General features: G+C 37.9%; 1 protein-coding gene across 3 annotated transcripts in view; it reads right to left on the reverse strand.

Annotated features, from left to right (window-relative positions):
* Positions 1-4,566: 4,566 nt before the first annotated feature.
* The window catches only part of Klhl20 (kelch like family member 20), a 36,397-nt gene continuing 18,526 nt past the window's right edge, over positions 4,567-22,437 (reverse strand). Inside the window, exons 5-14 of one of the 3 annotated variants that reach the window (XR_003300747.2) lie at positions 21,419-21,513; positions 21,238-21,291; positions 18,829-18,944; positions 15,241-15,424; positions 12,953-13,096; positions 11,611-11,744; positions 10,539-10,747; positions 8,427-8,533; positions 5,856-6,291; positions 4,567-4,982 (exon numbers count right to left, since the gene is read on the reverse strand). Coding sequence is in view for 2 of the 3 variants with exons in the window: in XM_026388512.2 (XP_026244297.1) it covers positions 6,207-6,291; positions 8,427-8,533; positions 10,539-10,747; positions 11,611-11,744; positions 12,953-13,096; positions 15,241-15,424; positions 18,829-18,944; positions 21,238-21,291; positions 21,419-21,513 (1,128 nt within the window). In the remaining variant the exon portion in view is untranslated. Of the gene's footprint in view, positions 6,292-8,426; positions 8,534-10,538; positions 10,748-11,610; positions 11,745-12,952; positions 13,097-15,240; positions 15,425-18,828; positions 18,945-21,237; positions 21,292-21,418; positions 21,514-22,437 lie in introns of all 3 variants that reach the window. The other 2 variants (XM_026388512.2, XM_026388513.2) reach the window with 2 other exon arrangements.

Genomic DNA, 22,437 nt, shown 5'->3' on the forward strand with positions numbered 1-22,437 from the left:
TGAAAGACTGGGATTTGGGTTCTTTTTCTATATATATTTGGGAGCTGAGTCCCTGCCACCACTGTGAAATGATGTCATAATGATGTTCATAACTGGTGTTAATGAGGAACATTGTCCAGCTGCTGCACATCAGCAAAGCTTCCCAGAACAGCCCATCCAGGGGTTCCGTTCTGCTGCCATCACTCTGTCTGCAGCCTGACCTCCTCCACTAATGAGGCTCTGGGGCAGTGGCACAGTCCAGACTAAAGCCATCGTGAGGGAAGTGGCAACCCTGCAGGTCCCCACCACTGATCAAGAGCATAAGCTTTAATTAAGGAGATTTTAACATTGATGGTATTAGATGATGTTAAGGAATTATAATATTATCAAGTGTGATAATGCTATAGTATCTATTGAAATTATTCAAGAATGAATGAAATAACATGACTGAAATTTGCTTTAACTGGGGAAAAGAGTAGGAGAAAATAGTTAAGAAAGGGTTAGCAAAATGTTGATAATTTTTGAAATTGGATGATGGGCACATGGAGGTTCATGGGTTTATTTTCTATTTCCATGTATTTACTTCTTCCAGAATGTGAAAGATGAAAGAAAAAAAGCACACAAAATGAAGGCTGGTTTTTTATAAACTGGTTTTGGAAGTAAAACTAGAAAATGTCCTCCTCCCTTTAAAAATAGACCTTATTTTTAGAGCTATTTTAGGTTCACAGCAAACTTCAGTGGAAGGTGCAGGCATTTCTCCTATACCCTCTCCCTGACACGCTAACCTCCTTCCTTATCAACATCTCCTACCAGAGTACAGACCATCAGACCAGCCAGTGCAGTGGGGGAAGGTTACAAAGGGTGTGAATACCAGGAGGCAGCGGTCTTTGGGGCCATCTTGGAGCCTAGGCACCACATCATAACAGAACAAAAGATACATTTTTTTTTCTTTGCTGCAATAAAGCAGCAGCAAAGAAAGCTAAGAACTACTGAGTTGAGAGGCCTTTGTGATGGTAATTGCTTCTTCTCCTGGCTTATTTCTGCACAGTGGCTTGTTTGTTCTTCATTCTGAAAGAAGACATCTTTGTTTTCCCCTAATACCCTATGCTTTCTCGTGGCCTTTATTCGGTATAATTTACACACGCTACATTCTCTTCCTGGAATGTCCTTGCCACTCTCGTCCACTTAACAAAACTGTTATGTCTTTCAGATTTTCTCAGGCTCAACTTCTTTCTGAGGGCTCTTTCAATCCTCATCAGGGCAACTGTTGAGTCACTCCTGGGCTAATTAAATAATTAGATCCTTGCATGTTTTATACTGCAATACATTACTTTTAGAATTGCCTGACTCATACTTGAAACTTGTTTTTCAAAAATATTTTTTAAATGCAAAATTTCAAACATATACTAAAATATTATTAATGCCTACTGAATTCATATGCCAGCAATGACCAATACTTGATCTTATTTCATCTACATTCCTGTCTGCTTTCTACTTCTCTAAAATCCAAATTATTTAACCCACAAATATTTTACATGCATCTGTAAAAGGACTCAAAATAACATAAACATAATACTATCATTCCTGAAAATATTTTTCAGTAATCCTTGAATGTCAAATACCCAGTAAGAAATTTTCTTTAACTCAAACATTTTTGTTATTGATTTGCTTGAAACATTATCCAAATAAGGTTTGTACACTGCATTAGATGCTATGAGTCACACATTCTTTTTTCATACTCTCCACTTTTTTTTTTTTTGCAATTCATTTATTTTTAAGAGAAACTGATCATTTGTAAAGTTTCCCACATTCTGGATTTTGTTCATTGAATTCCTATGATGTTAACTCACTCCTCTGTTTCCTATAAACTGGAAGATTTTGAGCAGTAGTTCTCAAACAGTTTTTCACTGAGATACTTTTATAGTCTCAAAAACTACTGAGGATTCTAAAAGAGCTTTTGGTTATGAGGATTATATCTAGTGATGTCTATATATTAGAATTTAAAACTGAGAAATTAAAAAATTAAAAATTTAACTTACTACATATTAACATTTTTAAATGATTTTTTTCAAAAACAATTAGTGATGAGTTACATTCTTTTACTTTTTTTTTTTTTTTAACACATCCCAGTAATTTCTGGCCTAAAAGAAGGCAATTGGGTTCTCACATCTGTTTCTGCATTCAATCTTTTGCAATGTATTACTTTGGTGAAGTATATGAAGAAAGTGTGGCTCACACAAACATGAAGTTAGAACAGGGAGTATTTTAATAGCTTTCCTGACAATTATGGATATTCTTTTTTTATTTTTAAAAAAATTTTAATTGATTTTTTAAAAAAAATGACAGGAATGCATTACAATTCTTATTACACATATATACAATTTTTACACATGTATGTGTAAATATATATGCATATATATGTATATATATTTATATAACAAATATATACATGTTGTATATATATATTTACACATATATATTACACATATATACAATTTTTCATATCTCTGTTTGTATATAAAGTGTTTTGACACCCTATTCATGTCTTCATTCGTGTACTTTGGATAAGGATGTCTATCAAAACTTGACAAGTGTCTGTTGAAATCTGAAACCATATCTTACTGTTCCTATAAGATCTATTGGTCTATCTTGCACTTAGAAGGATACTATAATTAATTATACAGTTTGGTGCCACTGCCTTGATTTGTGCTAAGGCTCCAGCAGTCTCACCTACTATTGCTTTTGCACCATCAAATATCACCACAATAAAAAAGGCAAAAATGTCTTAGTATTATTAAGAAGATAGTTTTGACTCATGAATTCTTTCATCAAAGAATCTTGGTAACTTTAAGGGTCTTTAGACCACACTTTGAGAACCACTGATTTAGAGGCTTGATCAACCTTAGTTTTGCAACTGTAAGCTTTTAGAAGAAAAGGACTCTTCTTGTTTAGCAGAAGTCCAGATCTTGATCTAAATCACACTGAAAATCTGTTCTAGGAATTGAAACCTAATGAAACGTTCTTACACATCTTTCTAGGATAAGAATCACAGGTTACTATTACTGGAATAACCTGAAATACTTAATGTTAGTACAGTAAATACCATTTCTTCTTTACATTTAAGAGAATCTGGGGATGTAGCACAGTGGAAGAATGCTTCCTGGCACACATGAGGCCCTAGGTCCAATTGCACCACACACAATACAAATAAAAGAATCTAAGTTCCTAACTTAAGTGGCTAAATAACTAAAATACTAAAAATCAGTGAGACAATTTGAAGAGTTTTGTCATTTCTAGGGGCCCCTCATATCAATCATTTCCAGAATAGAGGAGCCTTCGACTTAAAAGCCAGTTGTCAAAACTACTTAACACGGCCAGGAAGCACCATTTTTGCCTTCTGCTTTTTGTCTCTTTTCTTTCTTGTACTTCTTTCCTCATCCCAGTTTTGTTTCCTTTCCCCATCTGTTTCCTACCAAAGTTTCTAAGACTCTACCCCAACTCTCATAGCTTGTTCCAGAGCATCCTCTTCTTCAGTGGTTAGAAAATATTATCTGCAGGCTGTGATTCTCCAATTCTCTCCACTCTTGAATCACTGCCATATTAATTGCTTCCACGGGGAACTTTCTAAAGGAGAGAACTATGTTCCTTTTATCATTTTTCCCTTTTCCTCAAATATATACAATCATAAAGTCTTGAAAAATACATGATTTTTCTTTGAAGACTGATAATGATGTACTATAGTAAGGATCTCATAAGTTTTTAGTTTAAAAATGTTTAGCCAGACTAACTTAAATACTACTTATAGTCTGTATTACCTTTCTGTTATTGTGACAAATTAGCTGAGGTAATCAACCTAAAACAAGGAAAGGTTTATTATAATTGGCTTGGGGTTTCAGTCCATGGACAGTTGGCCAGTTAAGACATAGAACGCAGGAGCATATAGTGAAGATGGCTGTTCACCTCATGGAGAAGAGAGGAGGGAGGTAGGGTCCCAATATCCCCTTCAAAAGCATGCCTCCAATGACCTAATTTCCTCCAATTTGGTCCTACTCCTGTAAGGGTTCATCACCTTCAACTAGTACCAGGGGCTGGGGAAATTTTAGATCCACACTACAGCAGTCTAATGACTTATTTTGTTGCAGGCCATGTTCCTGGTAGGCTTGTAGTGGCAGGGGGGCATATAGAGAGATGGGGTGGGGACCTAATGTCAGTTCTGTCATTAGTTGACTATTTAATTTTAGGTAGACTTACTTGGTTTTCAGATTTAGATCATCGTAATAGATGGGTTTGGATTAAATGTCTTTTTAACTTAAAATTGTATGGCTCTAAGTTTTACATCAGAAAATATATTTATAGATCAGGTAATATAAAATATATAATAAGTGCTAATTCTAGCTGGCAACCTTTGTTCTTTCAAGTTTAAGCTCTCATAACCAACTTTACATAAAAGTAATACAAATGATAAAGAAATAGAAAACCCAAATGAAATTGCAAAGGTACTACAAGCATTAAAAAGCAATCATTAGAATTTATGGTAAATACTACCTTTATTTAAAAAAGTTATACATGCTAGAAAAAAGCATAAATGATACATGTAAACAATTGTTTACCAAATATTTTTTTTCCTTGAAAAAGGTGCAAATGATCTTTAAATGTAAACACAAAAGTTGCCAAACTTTTTACTGTAGGGGAGAAAGTGAAGATTATTCTTTTATTGTAGAGGAGAAAGCAAAGGTTATTCCTTCTGGTTGTGGTTAAAGTCTTTTTTTTTTTTTTTTTTTTTGCTGTGGGTGTTGGTGACTGAACCCAGGACCTTGCACCAGGCAAGCATTCCACCACTGAGCCACATCCACAGCCCTTTTTATTTTGAGACAGGGTCTTGCTAAGTTGCCCAGGCTGGCCTCCAACTTGCAATCCTCCTGCCTCAGCCTCTCGAGTAGCTGGGATTACAGACGCGCACCACCATGCCCAGTGTGCGGTTAAAGTCTTATTCAAAGGTTTTCCTGCAAAATAATTGAAAAAATTGGTCTATGAATATAACGAGGGAAAAAAACTTTAACCACTGAATATCATTTATTTCCTTAAAAATTTTAACTTTTCACCAGAAAATGCAATTTGAGAGAAATAGTTACAGTGGCCTTATGGAGTGAAGCTAATGATGTATAGTTTGCGTAAAAGAACCCAGATATTGATAAAATGCCTCAGTGGATTGCGTGAACTGAAGACTTCATTCCTTTGGAGGCTGTTATTAAAGGTAAGCCTCAGCTTCACCAGGCCTGAGTATCAAGGGTAAATTACTCAACAGAATTCACTGCTGGGGAGAGGACATTTCTCCCTGCCATCCTGGGCAGCAATGAGGAAACAGCAAGGGAAGTGGCTTCCACTGGTGAGTCTGTGAGTGAAAACTCTTGCAGAGCTGCATGTGGTTGGGGGGTCTCAAGACAGCAAATGAGATGCATTCCCATTTTTATAAGAGGCACTGATCAAAGTATAGGTCTAGCAGAAACTCCATGAGAATATTATGATAAAAAAGACTTTAGTAACTAGAGTTGAAAACAAGTCCATTAGAAGGAAATAAGACGAAAACTTCCACTGATGAAAACTGCAGCATTAGACTCCTGCTTTTGATGATTTAATATTCCTTCTGAATTGTACTATTTAATGAGATGATTCCTTTTTATTTTAGATTTTCAAGTCTTGTGGTGCTGAGTATGAGAATGACGAGTAGTTCACACACTGTGCATTCCCATCTCTGTCACTGGGAGTCCTGGTAAGTGGTGGAGGACATGGATGGAGTGTCCAGTAGATATGACCACCAGACCATAATAGCCCTTCTGCCCTTATCAGTATTTGTATTTTCAAAATTAAGTTAATACCTTAAAAATCAAAGTAAGTTTTGCTGCTTGGAACTGTAGTCGTTGTCTTCTTTTCTTGGGAGGAAGGATAAGTAAAAACAAAAACAAAAAAACAAAGCCCCAAACACCCCCAAACCAAAACACCATGATAAGTTAAAACCAAAAATAAATATTCTTCTGCACAGAGTTGGAAATTATTGTGCAAAGGTGGCATCTTGCAGGTGAAGCACTGTCATCAGATTTGCATTCCCATATGTTGAGGCACCGGCAAAGAATAAAATTTGTTCTAATGTTTTCTCAAGCTGTACAAAGCTTCAAAGTCAGAGGTCTCCAGAATACAGAGAAGCAGGTTCAAGACAGTCTTCTACATATTCACCATATATGGGATTCACAATGTGTCATTTTAATAACTCCTACACCCCCTCCTAGCCGACGGTAATTCATCCCGCCATATAACCTGCAAAGATAGAAACAAAATCAGATTTTCTAGCTGGGAAAAGCACTGTTTCTACTATAACCACAAGTCAAACACATGTCTATGTTTTACACCACAACTATTATTTCCAGCTTCATACAACTCTTCCAAAGATTCGAAGCCAGAGTTGAGCACTGGCAAGGCGCAGAATTATTTCAGACACCGACTGAAAAGCTCTCATTCATAGGCTGTTTAAAGAGTCAAGAGCACCACATTTACTTTGTGCATCAGAACCTGACAACTCTACAACTAGAATGGCTTCTAAAAATTGTACAAAAAAAGTTAAAAAAACAAACCCAACAATGACAGAGAATCTTCTGTCTGCCCTGTAGCTTTGTGTCTAACTTTGCCCTGTTACGTTGACTTTCCTATCCCATTCCCTCTGCCTAGCCTTCCTCAGTGGTTTCCTTTTATCTCTTTGTCTTCCATGCACTCTTTTGACTCTTCTCAAATCCTGTGGAGAACACAACTAGAGTCAAGCAAAGAGTGTTGGCAGCCAGGAGGTGAACAAGATCATCTTCAACACTATAGACTTTCATGGACAACGCCAGATCCTCAGTTAGCAGGGAGGTGAAACTGGTTTTAAGCTGGGCATCTATAACTGCAAAAATTTAGACATTAATCTCTCTACAGACGACCCTCCACAATTTCATGAATATGATATCATCATGTTACAACTCTAGTAGTGGTTACTGAGCAGCAAGTCCTTATATAAATTGGATTATACCTGATTAAGTAGCAAAAGTAAATTTGGCAATTTTTCCAAATTATTCTTACTCACAAATTCTTACAAAAAATATAAAACTCTATATGGAAGAATCCCAGGAGAAGGAGGCTTCCATTCATGAAAACCTGCAGCCTTTAACTTGTAGTAGGTTTTGCCAGAATGTTTCCTTGTCAGTGAGGCCCTCAATGGCCCTTGGCGGCAGACTCCTCCCTAGCTTCCGAATGCCCCGTTCTCCTGCTCACCTGCACTTCCACCTCCTGTGAGCCCAGCTGGTCTGAGCACAGGCTGGCTCCAGGAGGGCAATGAACTTTGTTTTGTTCACCTTTGGATCCCCAGGGCCTGGAATACTCAGTAAATCTTCAATGAACAGGGTGGTGAAAATATGAGGTTTTGGAGCACAAAATACTCCAGTGTCGCAGGCTGGCTTTAGTACTTTAGGCACACAGAGCTGCGAGAGCCATGCAGATAAAGCAAGTTATTTAAACATCTGTAAGATATTCCCGAGGTGAAGACTGGGAACAACTCAGTGAATGTATTAGTTATCCAACGGGGAGAGGAAAAAACTTGGTGGTTAGTTGCAGGCTCTACATTATGAAGTGATTCACTGGGACCCAGTGGGAATGGCCTCTGAGATGAGTTCAGCTTGTCTCTCAGGATGGACCTGAGAATCTCCCAGAGTGTGATGAGACCTCACGTTCACACTCGTCACCCTGTTTGATGTTCTGCCTCAGTCACTGAGCTGGGAACTTTAAAATTTGCTGAGGCAAGGAAGCTCAATTTGTGGAAAAGAGAACCCTTAATTGCTTGGAAGGTGAATTTGATTTCTTGGAAGACTAATTTATTTTATTTTTTTGTGGTGCTGGGGATTGAACCCAGGGGTGCTCTAACACTGAACTACTTCACCGGTCCTTTTTAAATTTTGAGACAGGGTCTTGCTTAATGGGGATCACAGGTATATACTACCATATCCAGGTCTTGGAAGAATTAGAATTTTAGTTAAAAAATATTTTTTATTAAGTTTGAGAACTAACTCTTACAAATTTGAGTTCTTATAATATCTAAGTCAATTTGGCATTTTAGGGCCTCTATCAGATTCATTTTTTTTTGTGGGGGGGTACTGGCAATTGAATTTAGGTATACTCAACCACTGAGCCCCATCCTCTATTTTGTATTTTATGTAGAGACAGTGTCTCACTGAGTTGCTTAGCGCCTTGCTTTTTCCTGAGGTTGGCTTTGAACTCATGATCCTCCTGCCCCAGCCTCCCGCTGGAGCCACTGGGATCACAGATGTGAGCCACCATGCTGGGCTTCAGCTCTCTTTAGAGTACAACGGCGGGTATTTCGAAGCCCTGAGTCAGAGTGAGCAGAACTGCACACAGCCTAGGTTTACCTCCAGGTATTGGCATCGGGGTCAAACACTTCGATGGTCTTCAGGTAGGTTGTGCCATCAAAACCTCCCACGGCCATAAGTTGTCCATTGACCACGGCCAGGCCCACCTACAGAACGAGAGCATAGTGGCTGCTGAAGAGCTAGACAATTACTGGGAGACGTCAGCCCCTCTTCTACATTGATCTCTTTAGTTCTTTATGGTTTTATATCCTGGTTCACTTGAACACAGAGGAAAAAAGTAACAATGAATATCTGTGAAATATGGGAACCATAAAATTATATATTCAATTACAATATTTATAGAATCCAAAACATATTTCTTAAATTTTAGAAGGAACGTTCATTAGAAGAAAGCACTAAGGCCTGAACTGCTAACTTCCTCTGGTACCCACCAGCTCTAAAGCACTTTCTACACTGCTACTAAGATTCCCTTTCACAGTGCTTCGGACTGAAATGGGGGCACCCAACCACTGCGTTCCAGGCCTTTTTAAAATTTAGTTTTGAGACAGGGTCTTGCTATTTTGCTGAGGCTGGACTCCAATTTGGAATCCTCCTACCTCTGCCTCTTAAAACAAAAACTTTCTAAGCATCCCTCCCCCCTAAAAATAAGTTTGAAGTCCTTACTATGTGACTCAGGCCTTTCAGGAACCCGTTGTAGGCCACTGTATATCTAGCCTCCTAAACTGTCCCCTTCTTCCTCTTCATGACTCATGCTGCAGAAATACTGGATTAACTGCTGGTCTTTTTAAGTACATTTCTATACCTCCATGGTTTTGCACATGTCATTTCTTGACTGGTGTTTCTGTCCCTCCTGGAAAACCTTACTCTTTCTTCATGACCCAGCCTATGTGGACTGTCCCTGGGTGCTTCACTACCCGCCCACTTGGATGCATTTCCACACAACCCGAGGCATCTTCAGCCGTGCTCTCCAGTAGCACGCCACTGTGGCTGCTGCATCGGCTTATTCAGTCAGCGGCAAACCTTTCAATTTCCTTCCCTAAATCAGGAGTTCCTTGAAGAGAAGCCCGCTTCCTCAGCACAGCAAGCACTTAATAAAGGCTTGCTAAATGAGGGAAAATATGGTCAACAGGATATAGCAGTGAAAATAACAGGAATGTGACTAAGAAGCTGTCGAGTTACCAGTAATGAAAAGCCACATGTGAATGCTTTGACTTGTTGACACCTCCCACTGTGGTCCTTGATCTCTGCAAACTTGAATTCATTCATTTCATCCTCAGATTGTGGAGTCTCCAGTCCTTTCTCTTATGGCTGCGTCCTATAGTGATGGACTCCTGACATGGTCATTACATGTGGGTTACATTTCAGTAAGCCAAATGTTCCAGGATGGATGAATTCTATTTTTTTGGTGCTGGGAACTAAACCAAGGGGCACTCTACCACTGGGCTATTTTATTTTGAGACAGGGTCTTACTAAGTTGCCCAGGCTGGCCTCAAGCTTGTAATCTTCTGCCTCAGCCTCCCAAGTTGCTGGGATTGCAAGCATGCACCACTGCACCTGGCTCCAGGGTGGGTGAATTGGGTACTCCACTCTGGGAGCCGCATGTAGCCAGAGGTCATTAATGGTTTACAGCATGACATGGGCCAGCCAGATCTGGCCTCTCCTCTGGGTGGCACTGATTCAAACCAGCTATGGAGACTAGTGGGGGGTGGGGCAGGTACATTTTTGCCTAAATATCTGCATACAATGTATGTAAATTTTTGGACTACTAGCTAGAAATGTTATGTAAGAATACTGAGCTCTAACGGATCTGAAGTTAGAGAAGGTAGTAGTAATAAAGGGAATGACTTGATTCAAAGTAAATCAGAAGAAACTAATTATCTAATAAAAGAAATGAATGGATATAAGATAATTATTAGAGTTGAAAGCAATCAAAAGAATTTTTTCTAGTATTAAATCAGCAGGCATCATTTTGTCTTAAAGCACCCCACAGCATCGGGTGACACAGCTGAAGACTTAACACCTGCAGGCACCAGCAGGTCACCTCCCCCCCTGTGGCAGCACAGTGGATTCACAGACCAGCGCGCCCTTATCACCACGCTCCCCTGGTGCCTGGTTTCCACAGCTCCAATCTCCTGGCAGCTGGGCACTTACTCCACTGCGGCGGGATGTCATGGCCACTACCGGAGACCACTGGTTAGTTCTGGGGTTGTATCTCTCAGCACTGCTGAGCTCTGTGGTGTCATCTCTCCCTCCCACGGCATAAATCATGTCCTGATACACTGCACAGCCCAGGTGTTTCCGCCGGGTCCCCATAGGGGCTATGGTGTGCCATCTGTTTTCCTGAGGATTGTAGCGCTCCACTGCAGGGAAAAGAAAGACCAAGATGTGACCACTCAACCGCTTCCTCTCATGCAAGTTTTCCTGAAACAGTGATAACACTTATTTCCAAGAAGCAATTTGATACTTGCTTCTGAGTAGGATTTGTGGACTTTGGACAAAACCACATCTGTTCTCATCAGACTAGCGTCCTCAGGTGTGTTAGAGTGGAAAGGGCATGTGCTGGAGTCACGACATTCCAGCTCTCGTTTTGGCTATAATTAATTAGCAATGGTAGCCTCAGCCTTGCTCTCCTGACCTTTACAGAGGGGACCGGACTACAGGAGCCATAAATGCCATTCACTACTCATTATTTTGGCATAGACAGCCTCCCTTGCTCATAGCCTCCTATAGTTTAAGCCACCCAACAGAGGACAAGCTACTTGATCGTGATCGGGGTCTGAAGAGAGTGCCACTGGCAATATCCTTAGGCAAAGACGCCTACTGCTTCTAAACAGAAAGGACGACACACAAAGTTTGTGGTTCGAAAATTTTATTTATTTATTCTCAGACTGTAATATTATTCTTTTCTCTCTCTTTTTTTTTTTTTTTTGGAGAGGTGGAGACTGTGGTGGGGGGAGGTGAAAATAATTTTTCAGAAAGGAGTTTTAATTCATTATAAATTTTCATCAGTTTGCAAAGCTGAGGGAGAAAGAAACACTTTAGGAGTGTATACAAGAGTATGGATGCAGAAGGAGCTAAGAGCTGCATCCTCCTAGAAGGAAGAGAAAACATTTTCCTAGTAAACTATAGCATAACCTGGACCTTCAATAGTTTTTGTAGGGGGAGTCTCCTCAGGGAAATGTGCTGTTTGGGGGGAACCAGAAGGCCTCTGGGAGGGACTAACCTGTGTTGAGTGGAGATGTCCCATCAGAGCCACCTACGGCATACAAGAACCCTCCCAACACGGCCACGGCCACGCCGAGTCTTCTGGTACTCATTGACGCTACCCGAGTCCACTTGTTCTCCTTTGGGTCATACCTATGGTGACAGAGACCAGGATGTGTACATGTTCTTACTGAGTGAAGCTGTTTCCATAAGGTCTGAAATAACACTAAGATATACTGGATATTTAAATTACAATAGTATAAAAAAAATCATACACACACATGCAATAGCATTTATCCTTTTTTTTAATATTTATTTTTTAGTTGTAGGTGGACACATACCTTGATTTTATTTTTATGTGGTGCTCAGGATTGAACCAGTGCCTCACGCACGCTAGGCAAGTGCTCTTCCTCTGAGCCACAACCCCAGCCCCAGGATTTCTTCTTTTTTTTTTTAATATTTATTTTTTAGTTTTAGGTGGACACAATATCTTTATTTTATTTTTATGTGGTGCTGAGAATCGAACCCAGTGCCTCAAGCATGCTAGGCGAGCGCGCTACCACTTGAGCCACAACCCCAGCACCCAGCATTTATTCTTTTTTAATTTTTTTTAATATTTATTTTTTAGTTTTTGGCGGACACAACATCTTTGTTTGTATGTGGTGCTGAGGATTGAACCCAGGCCGCACGCATGCCAGGCGAGCGCGCTACCGCTTGAGCCACATCCCCAGCCCAAGCATTTATTCTTAATAGACAAAAATCTTGTCATTTGTGACAACATGGTTGAACTTGGAGGACATTATATTATGTGAAATAAACCAGGGAAAGAAAAATAAATTTTATACAAGTTTACTTGTATGTGAAATCTAAAAGAAAGTCTAACTCAGAAGCAGAAAGTAGAATGTGCTCTATTCTCTACTAGGCTGGGTGGGGAGTTGGGAGCATTGGGAAGATGCAGTCAAAGGATGCAAAATTTCAGGAATAAGTTCAAGAGACTTAATGTTCAATAATGGTGACTACAGTTCATAATAATATACTATATACTTCAAAACTGCTGTGAGATTTTAAGTACATTCACCATGAAACATGTATTTGGGGTAATACGCTGTCAGTCAGCTTGACTTAGGTCTTCTACATGGTATACATATTTTAAAACATCATGTTGTTCAACATGGACTTTTTAATTTGTTGATTAAACATAAAATTTAAAAATCTTTTTTGTCTTTCATCTTTCCAGACTTAAACATTTTCCTGAAAACGTACGGGAAATCTACTAAATAGTGGATCTATCAGTGTCCTAAATTCAGCTGTAATTGTTTTTTTCTTTTTTTTAATTGAAAGTGACTTTAAAAAAAAATTACCTCTCAACAATGTTGAGGCAAGACACACCATCCTGGCCCCCCACAGCATATAGGAAGCCTCCGAGGACGGCCACCCCCACGCTGGTCCTGCAGGTGCTTGTAGGGGCCACATCACTGCTCCATTGGTTTGTTTTGGGATCATATCTGTAAGGAACATATCAAGAGCAGAGCTTATACTGCATAATGGAAGCTTGGCTATGTTTACATATTTCAAAACAAAGGATTTATATATTCTTTCCCCAAAATATGGGTGGATTAATAATTGAAGCATTTGAAAATCTAATTTATATTTTTATATTCTGAAATTTATTTTTACTTAAACAAGTTACATATGAGTATATTTTCTTTTTTGAAAAATCAGAATGTTATTGATAAGCTATAATCCCTGGAGTTCCACCTGAAATCTGTTCTCTATCCAGTTTGAACTGGCACATATATTCAAGACTTTCCAGTAAAATGCTCTTAAAAAGGCAAATAAGTACCTACATATGTATTTCTTTATGCACAAGCATTTTTTTACATAAAATTATATATATTAATACCACATAGTAAGCACTATTTTTTTCTCTCAATAATTTTTGACATCTATTATGCTAATGTAACTCTAGAATTTTTCCTTTGAACGATTTTATTTTTTTTTTTATAAATACCTTTATTTTATTTATTTATTTTTATGTGGTGCTGAGGATTGAACCCAGCACCTCATAAGTGCCAGGCAAGCGCTCTGCCACTGAGCCACAATCTCAGCCCCTGAACCATTTTATTATACAGTATGTGCCATCCATTTTTTAATCATATTCCTACTAACATCAGTAGGAATTCTTACTGAATCTTAGGCTGTTTGACATTTTTGCTATGAAAAACAATAAATATTAGGCTGGAGGTGTAGGTCAGTGGTAGAGAACTTGAAGGCCCTTGCTTTTATCCCTAGTAACACAAAAACAAAATAAACTAAACCCAAAACTATCAAATTGCTTTTTTTTACAGTTATCTCAATTTAATTTTAATTTTATTTTTTTGGTACCGGGATTTGAACTCAGGGACACTCAACCACTGAGCCACATCCCCAGCCCTATTTTGTATTTTATTTAGAGACAGGGTCTCACTGAGTTACTTAGTGCCTAGCCATTGCTGAGGCTGGCTTTAAACCCGCGATCCTCTTGTCTCAGCCTCCTAAACTGCTGGGATTACAGGCGTGTGCCACCATGCCCAGCCAATAGTAATTTCAATTTTTAAAAGTTATTTTAAGTTGTAGATGGACACAATACCTTTAGTTAATTTATTTCTATGTGGTGCTGAGGATCAAACCCAGTGCCTCACATGTGTGAGGCAAGTGCTAACCCACTGAGCCACAACCCCAGCCCTAATTCTCTCAATTTTAATTTTTTCAATTTTGTTAATATTTTCTCATTATTTTGTTTCTTTCTGTTTTGTTGCTCTTTGTTGTACACCTTCTTGATTTAAACACAGGGTTCATTTTTCATCTGTCTTATTTTCAAATGCAGGTATTCATTTACCTTTGCCTTTGTATTACATTCTATATATTTTGACCTGCACAGGCTTAACTGTTAAGTTATATTCAATTTTTTCTACTCTGATTTCTTTTATTCATCAATTTATTTTTAAGAGTTCTTCCCTGCAACCTGCCCCATTCAACGGAGTCCTCTGTCCCATTCCGCCCCAGCTTATATATGCTACAGGATTTCATAGATGTATTATGTAAATATAAAAAACCACAATAAATCAACATGGTAGAATGAAAAAAGGTGTGTGAGAACAAGAAGCTACTCAAACACAGCTTTCGGCGTGCTAGGCCTTGTGGCACGTGGAAACGGGAACAGACTTTCAACACACAATTACAGCACGATGTGATATGTACACGCATGTTTAAAACACTCATGGAGGAGCAGAGGAATGAATAACTCTTCTGTATAGTTAGAGAAATTTTTATGTAGAAAGAAACAGTTGAGTTTTTGAAGGATTTCTAAGTCCTTAAGGGACAGAGATATTCTAGGGAAGAAAGAAGAGCATGCCTACTTGTAGGGAAAAGGTATGAAAAACACAGCACACCCAAAGGACTGCAGGGAACTTGCTGGGTCTGCAGTAGCATGTGCAGAGAACAGCGATGACAATGAGAAGCTGGACAAGCAGGGGGAAGTGAGTTCATAAAGGACTTGTATGTCATGCTAAGTGGTCTAGGTTGCTAACTGGTGCCACAGTGAAATAGTAAAGAAGTCACATCTGGATTGACATCTAAAATGAAAATATTTAAAATTAGCCTCACTCACCTTTCAACACTATTTAGGTAAGAGGATCCATCGTGGCCTCCTACTGCATATAATAGGTCATCAAGAACACTGACCCCAACTCCACATCGCCTTTTGCTCATTGAAGCTACCATTCGCCATTCATTGGTCTGAGGATCATATCGTTCAACACTGGAAATGGCATCTCCACTGCACCAACCACCAACTGGGAAGGAAAGAGAAGGTTAAGAGAGTACCTGTCCTAAAGGCAGAATATATCCCTGCTAGCCTCACTGGGACCTAAAGCATGGACTAACAAATGTGTCTAAAAGCAGATTAAAATGTAGATTACAGCCATAGGACAGTTGGCTTGGACCTTGGTCGTGGATTTCCACTTTACAACTGAAAGAAAATTTATTTTTGTTTAAATAACCCAGTATTTTGTTATGGCAGACTGAACATATTACTAGAGTAGGTAGTGTTCAGAATAACACTTTCAAACTGAGTTCTATGAAGGCTCCTTTAAATGATCTTTAAAAAAAGGTAGAGTTATGGTAGGTAAGCTTAATTTGCTTTTTTTTTTTTTTTTTTTTCCTTTAAACCAGGGATTGAACCTGGGGGTGCTCTACCACTGAATCACATCCTGTACTTTTTTTTAACAACTAATTTTGTTTTGGAGTTGTAGATGGACAGAATGCCTTTATTTTGTTTATTTTTATGTGGTGCTAAGGATCAAACCCAGTGCCTCATACATGCGAAGCAAGTGCTCTGCCATTGAGCTACAGCCCCAGCCCCAGCCCCCTTCTTTACTTTTTGAGTCAGGGTTTCATTAAGTTGCTCAGGGCCTCACAAAGTTGCTGAGGTCCGTTATGATCCTCTTGCCTTAGTCTCCTGAGGTTCTGAGATTGTCGGTGTGTATCACTATGCCTAGCTTAACATGTTTTTCTTTTAAATCATCTCTATTTCAATCCAAAATAAGAGCTGGATTCTTAAAAAATAAAGTATCATGGTATTGTAACCTCTAAACCTTTGAAAATGACTTGTTTCTTAGGGTCTCGGGTAAATTCCTGAGTCAGACTACTAAGGCAATAATGTTCCTAGTCATCTTCAAGATAAATCTAAAAATTCACTTTTTAAAGTTCAAATTTCAATGTGATATACAAATTTTACTTTATTATGCTTTCATTTAAATCAGAATATACAACTAATACTAAATCACAGAAAGTTTTTTGAATAGCAATTTGTTAAGTTTGAATTCTGTAACTAAATATATACCAGGAATTTCAGTATCAGGGAAAGCACCCCTGGGTTTAATCTCCAGTATTAAAAAAAAAAAAAAAAAATAGAGTTCAGAAAACCCATACTGGTGGTAAAGGAAAAGAGCTAATGGCTCTTCTCTACAAATGAAACCTGACTAGTGTAAGAAAGGTGACAGATGATTTTATTTTCCTGCTTTATATTTTCTGTGCTAATCAAAATTTCTATACTACTTGTACATTTACTTATATAGTGAGAAAAAAATGTGTTTTAAAAGTAGGTTATCTGACTGCAGCACTGGAAAAAACCCCACAAACCTACAAAAACAGGCCATCTTTCATATATAAGTGAATTCATAAATTACTACTGCTGCTAGAATGTGGCTTTGGTTTTTCTTTTTCCAATACTTTTGAAGGATCAGGGCTAATTTCTTACTAGAGTTCCTCATGTTCAGTTATTCTTCAGTGAGTGCCTACTCTGACAAGTCAAAAATGCAATCTGGAAACTATGAGAACGAATTAGAAATGATCCTTGACCTCAGTACTTAATGATAATACAGTGGAGGAACCAGACACCAAATCAGCAATAACCAACAATGAGACCATGAAACAGATCCAATTTAACAGGCTTCTGAAGAAGGTGAAGCGGGTGTAGCTTCATCAACATCATGATGTAGCCAGGCGCGGTGGCACACACCTGTAATCCCAGTGCCTCAAGAGGCTGACACAGGAGGATTGCGAGTTCAAAGCCAGCTTCAGCAACTTAGTGAGGCCCTAAGCAGCTCAGTGAGACCCTGTCTCTAAATAAAATACAAAAAGGGCTGAGGATGTAACTCAGTGGTTAAGCACCTCTGAGTTCAATCCACGGTACAAAAAGAAAATCATCATGATGTAATCAAAAGAGGCAACTGAGATTTTATTAGGGAGAGTCACAAATAGAAAACTTGTCACCCAGTCTGTAGTGCACAACTATAATCCCAGAATCTGGGCAGGAGGATCAAAAGTTCAAGGTCAGGCTCAGCAACTCAGCAAAACTCGGTCTAAAAATAAAAAATAAAAAAAGCTGGGGATGTAGCTCAGTGGAATAGAGCCCCTGGGTTCAATCTCCAATGAGGGGGAAGGAAGGAAGGAAAGGGTATTATACTCTAAAGACTGCATAAAATTCTCTGATGAAAAGAAGAGATCACTTCATGTATCAAAATGGAAGAGCAGAATCAGAGAATGGCCATATCTAAGAGCATGGAATTACTGAAATCTGGAAGCTTAAATAAAAAAAGCTATAATAAGTTACAGCCAGCTTGATGAAGCAGGATTTGAAAAAATTCTGGAGTGCAGGTTGAGTATCCATCTCTTATATGAAATGTTTGGGACCAGAAGTGATTCAGATTTTGAAGTATTTGCATAGATCACCAGCTTAGAACATCCTTAATCTGGACATCTGAGATATGAAAGTGCTCCAAAATACAAAATAGTTTGAGTCCGGACATGACTTTGGAGCATTTTTTGATTTTCGATAAAGGATACTCAACATGTAAGAAGTTGTAATAGATAGTAAGAAAGCTGTTATTCCGTGTTATTCAGGTGGGTAAGGGAGATGACTGCAGGGCAGAACTGAAGCACATGAAATTGGAAGATCTCAAAGACAGGGGCAGATAGAAGGAGTAAAATAATATAGCATGCTGTCTTGAGCTCAATGTAGGATAACAGAGCCAAGAAAGGGTCTGTGTCATATAACATATTAGGTGATGTTGTTTGGCAACTCCATGAAATTACGAGTTGATACACACACACTAATATAAATTAATGCACGTGACTCATTTTTTAAAAAAATTTTAATATTTGTTTTTTAGTTATACGTGGACACAATATCTTTATTTTATTTGTGTGGTGCTGAGGTTTGAACCCAATGCTTCATGCATGCTAGGCGAGCGCTCTACCTCTGAGCCACAACCCCAGCCTGCATATGACTCATTTTAACGAAACATACCTGCAGGATATTTTTAGAAGTATAAAAATAGAGCACTCTTTCTTTTCTTCAGTACTGGGGATTGAACCCAGGGCTCTCTAACCCTGAACTATAGCCCCAGCCCTTTTTATTTTTTCTTTTGAGACATGGTCTAGCTAAGTTGCCCAGGCTGGCCTTGAACTTGCCATCATCCTGTCTACCTCCTAAGTAGCTAGAATTACAGGTGTGTGTCACCATGCCCAGTAAAAATACATCACTCTTTGGGAGACTACCACTGTTGTATTATGGTTTTAGAGTTAAGCTACCTGATGACTTAATATGTACAGTCGATATCACAAGTGTCTAAACAATTATTCAAGTCACACTGGAAAATATTTGACTTAGTTATGGGAATATTAAAATTCCAACCTGCAAAGAGTACTTCTCCACATCGGATAGGTTTCCGTGGTCTTGTCCTTGGTCCTTGCATTAGTGGTCGTTCTTGAGGCAACAGGAGGTAGTTTTTAGCCTCATCCACCAAGTCTCTGTAGAAAAAAGATTTTGCCTTTATTCTAATGTAGAAATAACATTGCCATTCAAGTCCCAATATGGTTTAGGAATATATACATTGGCAAAAGGGAGCAAGCATAAATCAAATCAAATCATGAATGCCAGCCAATATTAAATTGGCACGAACATAGAAGCAGTGATGCCAGTCACACTATGAATTGTGGATTCATCAGATTTCCATCATGACTTAATATCTCAGTGAAGATTTAGCCTAAAGCTCAACATGCTTACAGCCAACAATAACTTATGAAAAACTAAAAATTACAACTCAATTACCAGCTTGCATAGTTACTACTTTCTAATGAGTTTTATTAGATTCTGCAGAATACTGGAAAAGCAGCACATTAGCTGGGGCACTAGATACTTGCTATATTAATTAAGGTAACAGAACTGGGTCAAATATTGGATTGCTAAAAAGAAATAGTCTAGAGTTACTTAATACTAATTTATTATCTGGTATCATATGAATAATTTAATCTTAACAAGCACAGTGAGATGAATAAAAATTTCTTCTAATTAAGTTGCTTTAAGAACCTGATAATTATGCTTGTGAATACAGTACTCTAAAACAAACTGTTAGTGTATGTACTTGTTTCACTTGAGTACTTCATGTAATACAGTGCCTTCTTATTGCAAATTCTGTTCCTCTCTTCTTCCTTAACTAAAGTGTTGCCTAAAATACTCTATATTTTGATTTCTCTTATTATTTATGAAACAAAGAGTTAATTTATTCCTGTCAGACCAGTCCCAGGAATCACTCAATAATGCACTTTCCAACATAAGCTTTTGTTAAAGCTCCTTCTGAGTTATCTATTCTAAAAACAAAATTTGACACAACAAAAAGGCCAGGAGCAACAGTGCATGCCTGTAATCCCAGAGACTTAGGAAGCTAAGGCAGGAGGATCTAGGTTCAAAGTCAGCCTTGGCAACTTAGCAAGGACCTAAGCAACTTAGCCAGACCCTGTCTCAAAATGAAAAAATAAAAAAGGCTGGGGATATGGCTCAGTGGTAAAGTCCCTCTGGGTTCAATCCCTGGCACCAAAACACCAAAAAAAAAAAAAAAAAAAAAAAAAAACCCACCCCAAAAGCCAAAAGTTTTTTCAAGCTCCGTACTTGAAAGACTTTGATCTCCTAATTGCCAGTTTTTAAGTCAGTCAAGGGTTCCTAGAAAGAGCACTATAGGGCTAATACTTAGAAAGCCAATGCAAAATTAATAGTAACACAATGTAGTAACATGCTGCTCCCTATTTTACATGCTTCATATATATTAACTCATTTAATCTTTATAGCAGCCCTATGGAATAGGCACTATTATTAACCTACTTCCTGGATGAAGAAACTGTAGCACAGAGAGGTTAAAGTAACTTGCTCAAGGTCACAAAATTAATAAATTGTGAGGTCTTAACCTATCAGGAAGGCTCTTTTAAAAGTACCTTCACAAGTATTATTAAATTTCTACATCAGAATTAAAATGATCTGATTATGCTTAATAAAGGAGGAGAGTTATCAGTGTTTTGTTTCTTCAGATTTCAGTGCATATAATTCATATGGTTTCCTTTTTTTCTATTGCAAATATTTAGGGGAATTAATTAAAATTTAAATTTAAAAGACAGATATCTTAAAATCCCCCGTAGCATCTCCTGTTAAACAACAGGCCTTGGATTATAGAAGAAATGCAGTGAATCTGCATGTCCTACCTCTATTATAGAATTAGGGTTAATCCCAAATTTCTTTAATCACCAAGAGAGGCACAGAGATGAGTGCAGTTTTAAGGAGTACTGACTTGTTCTATCACCTTTATATTTAGAACATTCTTCATAATTGGAAAAAATTATTAAAAATGATTTCATTTTTAATGGTTTCAGACTTGAACCTAAAACTTAAGATATTTCAAACTGGAAAATTAATTTGTTAAATTTTGTGTCTGTTACAGAGACAGTCTAGTAAAATAGTTTTTTGTTTTGTTATGTTTTAGTCAAAAAACATTTGGAAACTAGCTCCAGTGGAAATCTTTCCAAAGTTACTTTAGGAGTTGGTCTTTAACTCTGTCCACAGTTTAGAAAGCAAGTCTGGTCCTATTTCCCAACAAGACGTATGTGATGGAATGAAAGAGTGCTCACTAACACAGAGTCAACAGCATTGTCCACTTTATCTCAAGAGAAAAAAGCAGAGATTGCCTCTTCAAAGTCAAGCTAGCATTAAAATCTTAGAAATCTACCTCTTTATTGCCACTTCTACACCAATAAGCACCACACATAAAAAACTAACGGAATGGAATACTGGAGGCTCAGTCCTCTCTTCTTCATTCTCTTCCTCTTGACCCTAGCCCAGAAGAAAAACCTGTTAAATACCGCCCCAGTTTCAGCACTAAGAAATATAACATTTTAGAAGCAATAGAAGATTAAAAGAAAACATTATGTTTATTTTTCTCCTCTAGGGCCACTCATACCTGCATTCTTCATCACTTTTAATGAGAGGATCAGAGCCTACTGTGCCCACCAGGAACTTGGGACTAAGCAAGGGCAAACGGACATGCTGTAGCACCTATGAGATAAGAAATAGTATTAATACTAAAGACATGAAGTCTACCCATAATATTGTCAAGGAAATACAAGACCCATTCTCCCCCACTCTGCTTCCAAGTATTATGGTAGCTAGTTGAACATGATAAACAAGGAAGAAGGATGATAGGCACAAACACTAAAACTAAATGACTTATTCTAACTAACAAGTCAGTAATGTGAAATGACTGAAATAACACTAACATCACTTTAGAATGTTACTTTAAGTTTTAACAATGTTACAAGCTCTTCTGTAACTGTTTTCAAATTCACTCACAATCTGAAAAAATATTCTGTTAATTACTAAAGAATATAATAGTCCCCTGTTATCTGCAATTTTACTTTCAGTGGTTTCAGTTACTGGTAGTCAACCTTGGCAGAAAATTTTAAATGGAAAGTTCCAGAAATAAACAATTCAATGTAAGTTTTAAATAACTATTATCACAGTATATTGCTGTAATTGTTACTATTATTGTTGATCTTCTACATTGCCTAATTTATAAATTTAACTTCACCACAGGTATGCAATGTATAGGAAAAAAATTAGTATACATAGGGTTTGAAGGTTTCAGGCATCTAGCTGATCTTGAATTGTATCCCCTGCAGATAAAAGGGAACCACTGTATATTCATAACAAGTGATCATTCCTGCCCCAATTTATCCATTTATTATTCAAGGTATAATAGGATTTCTAAGCTATCAGAAAAGCATCCTTGCTTTTTGTTCATTTTATATAATTTAGATTTTTGAATTGTGCTATAGCTCAAAAGTAGAGTCCAAAATAGAAGGGAAGCAAAGAAGTAAAAAGTTCACTATGATAAGCACTCAAATGCTTCTAAACACTTCCTTGGAAACAGGTAAACTGTCTTGGAGTCTAATACAAGGGTTTCATTTTTGCAAGACAAGT

The sequence above is a fragment of the Urocitellus parryii genome, chromosome 9 (genome assembly GCF_045843805.1).
Source record: "Urocitellus parryii isolate mUroPar1 chromosome 9, mUroPar1.hap1, whole genome shotgun sequence".
Lineage (NCBI taxonomy): Eukaryota > Metazoa > Chordata > Mammalia > Rodentia > Sciuridae > Urocitellus > Urocitellus parryii.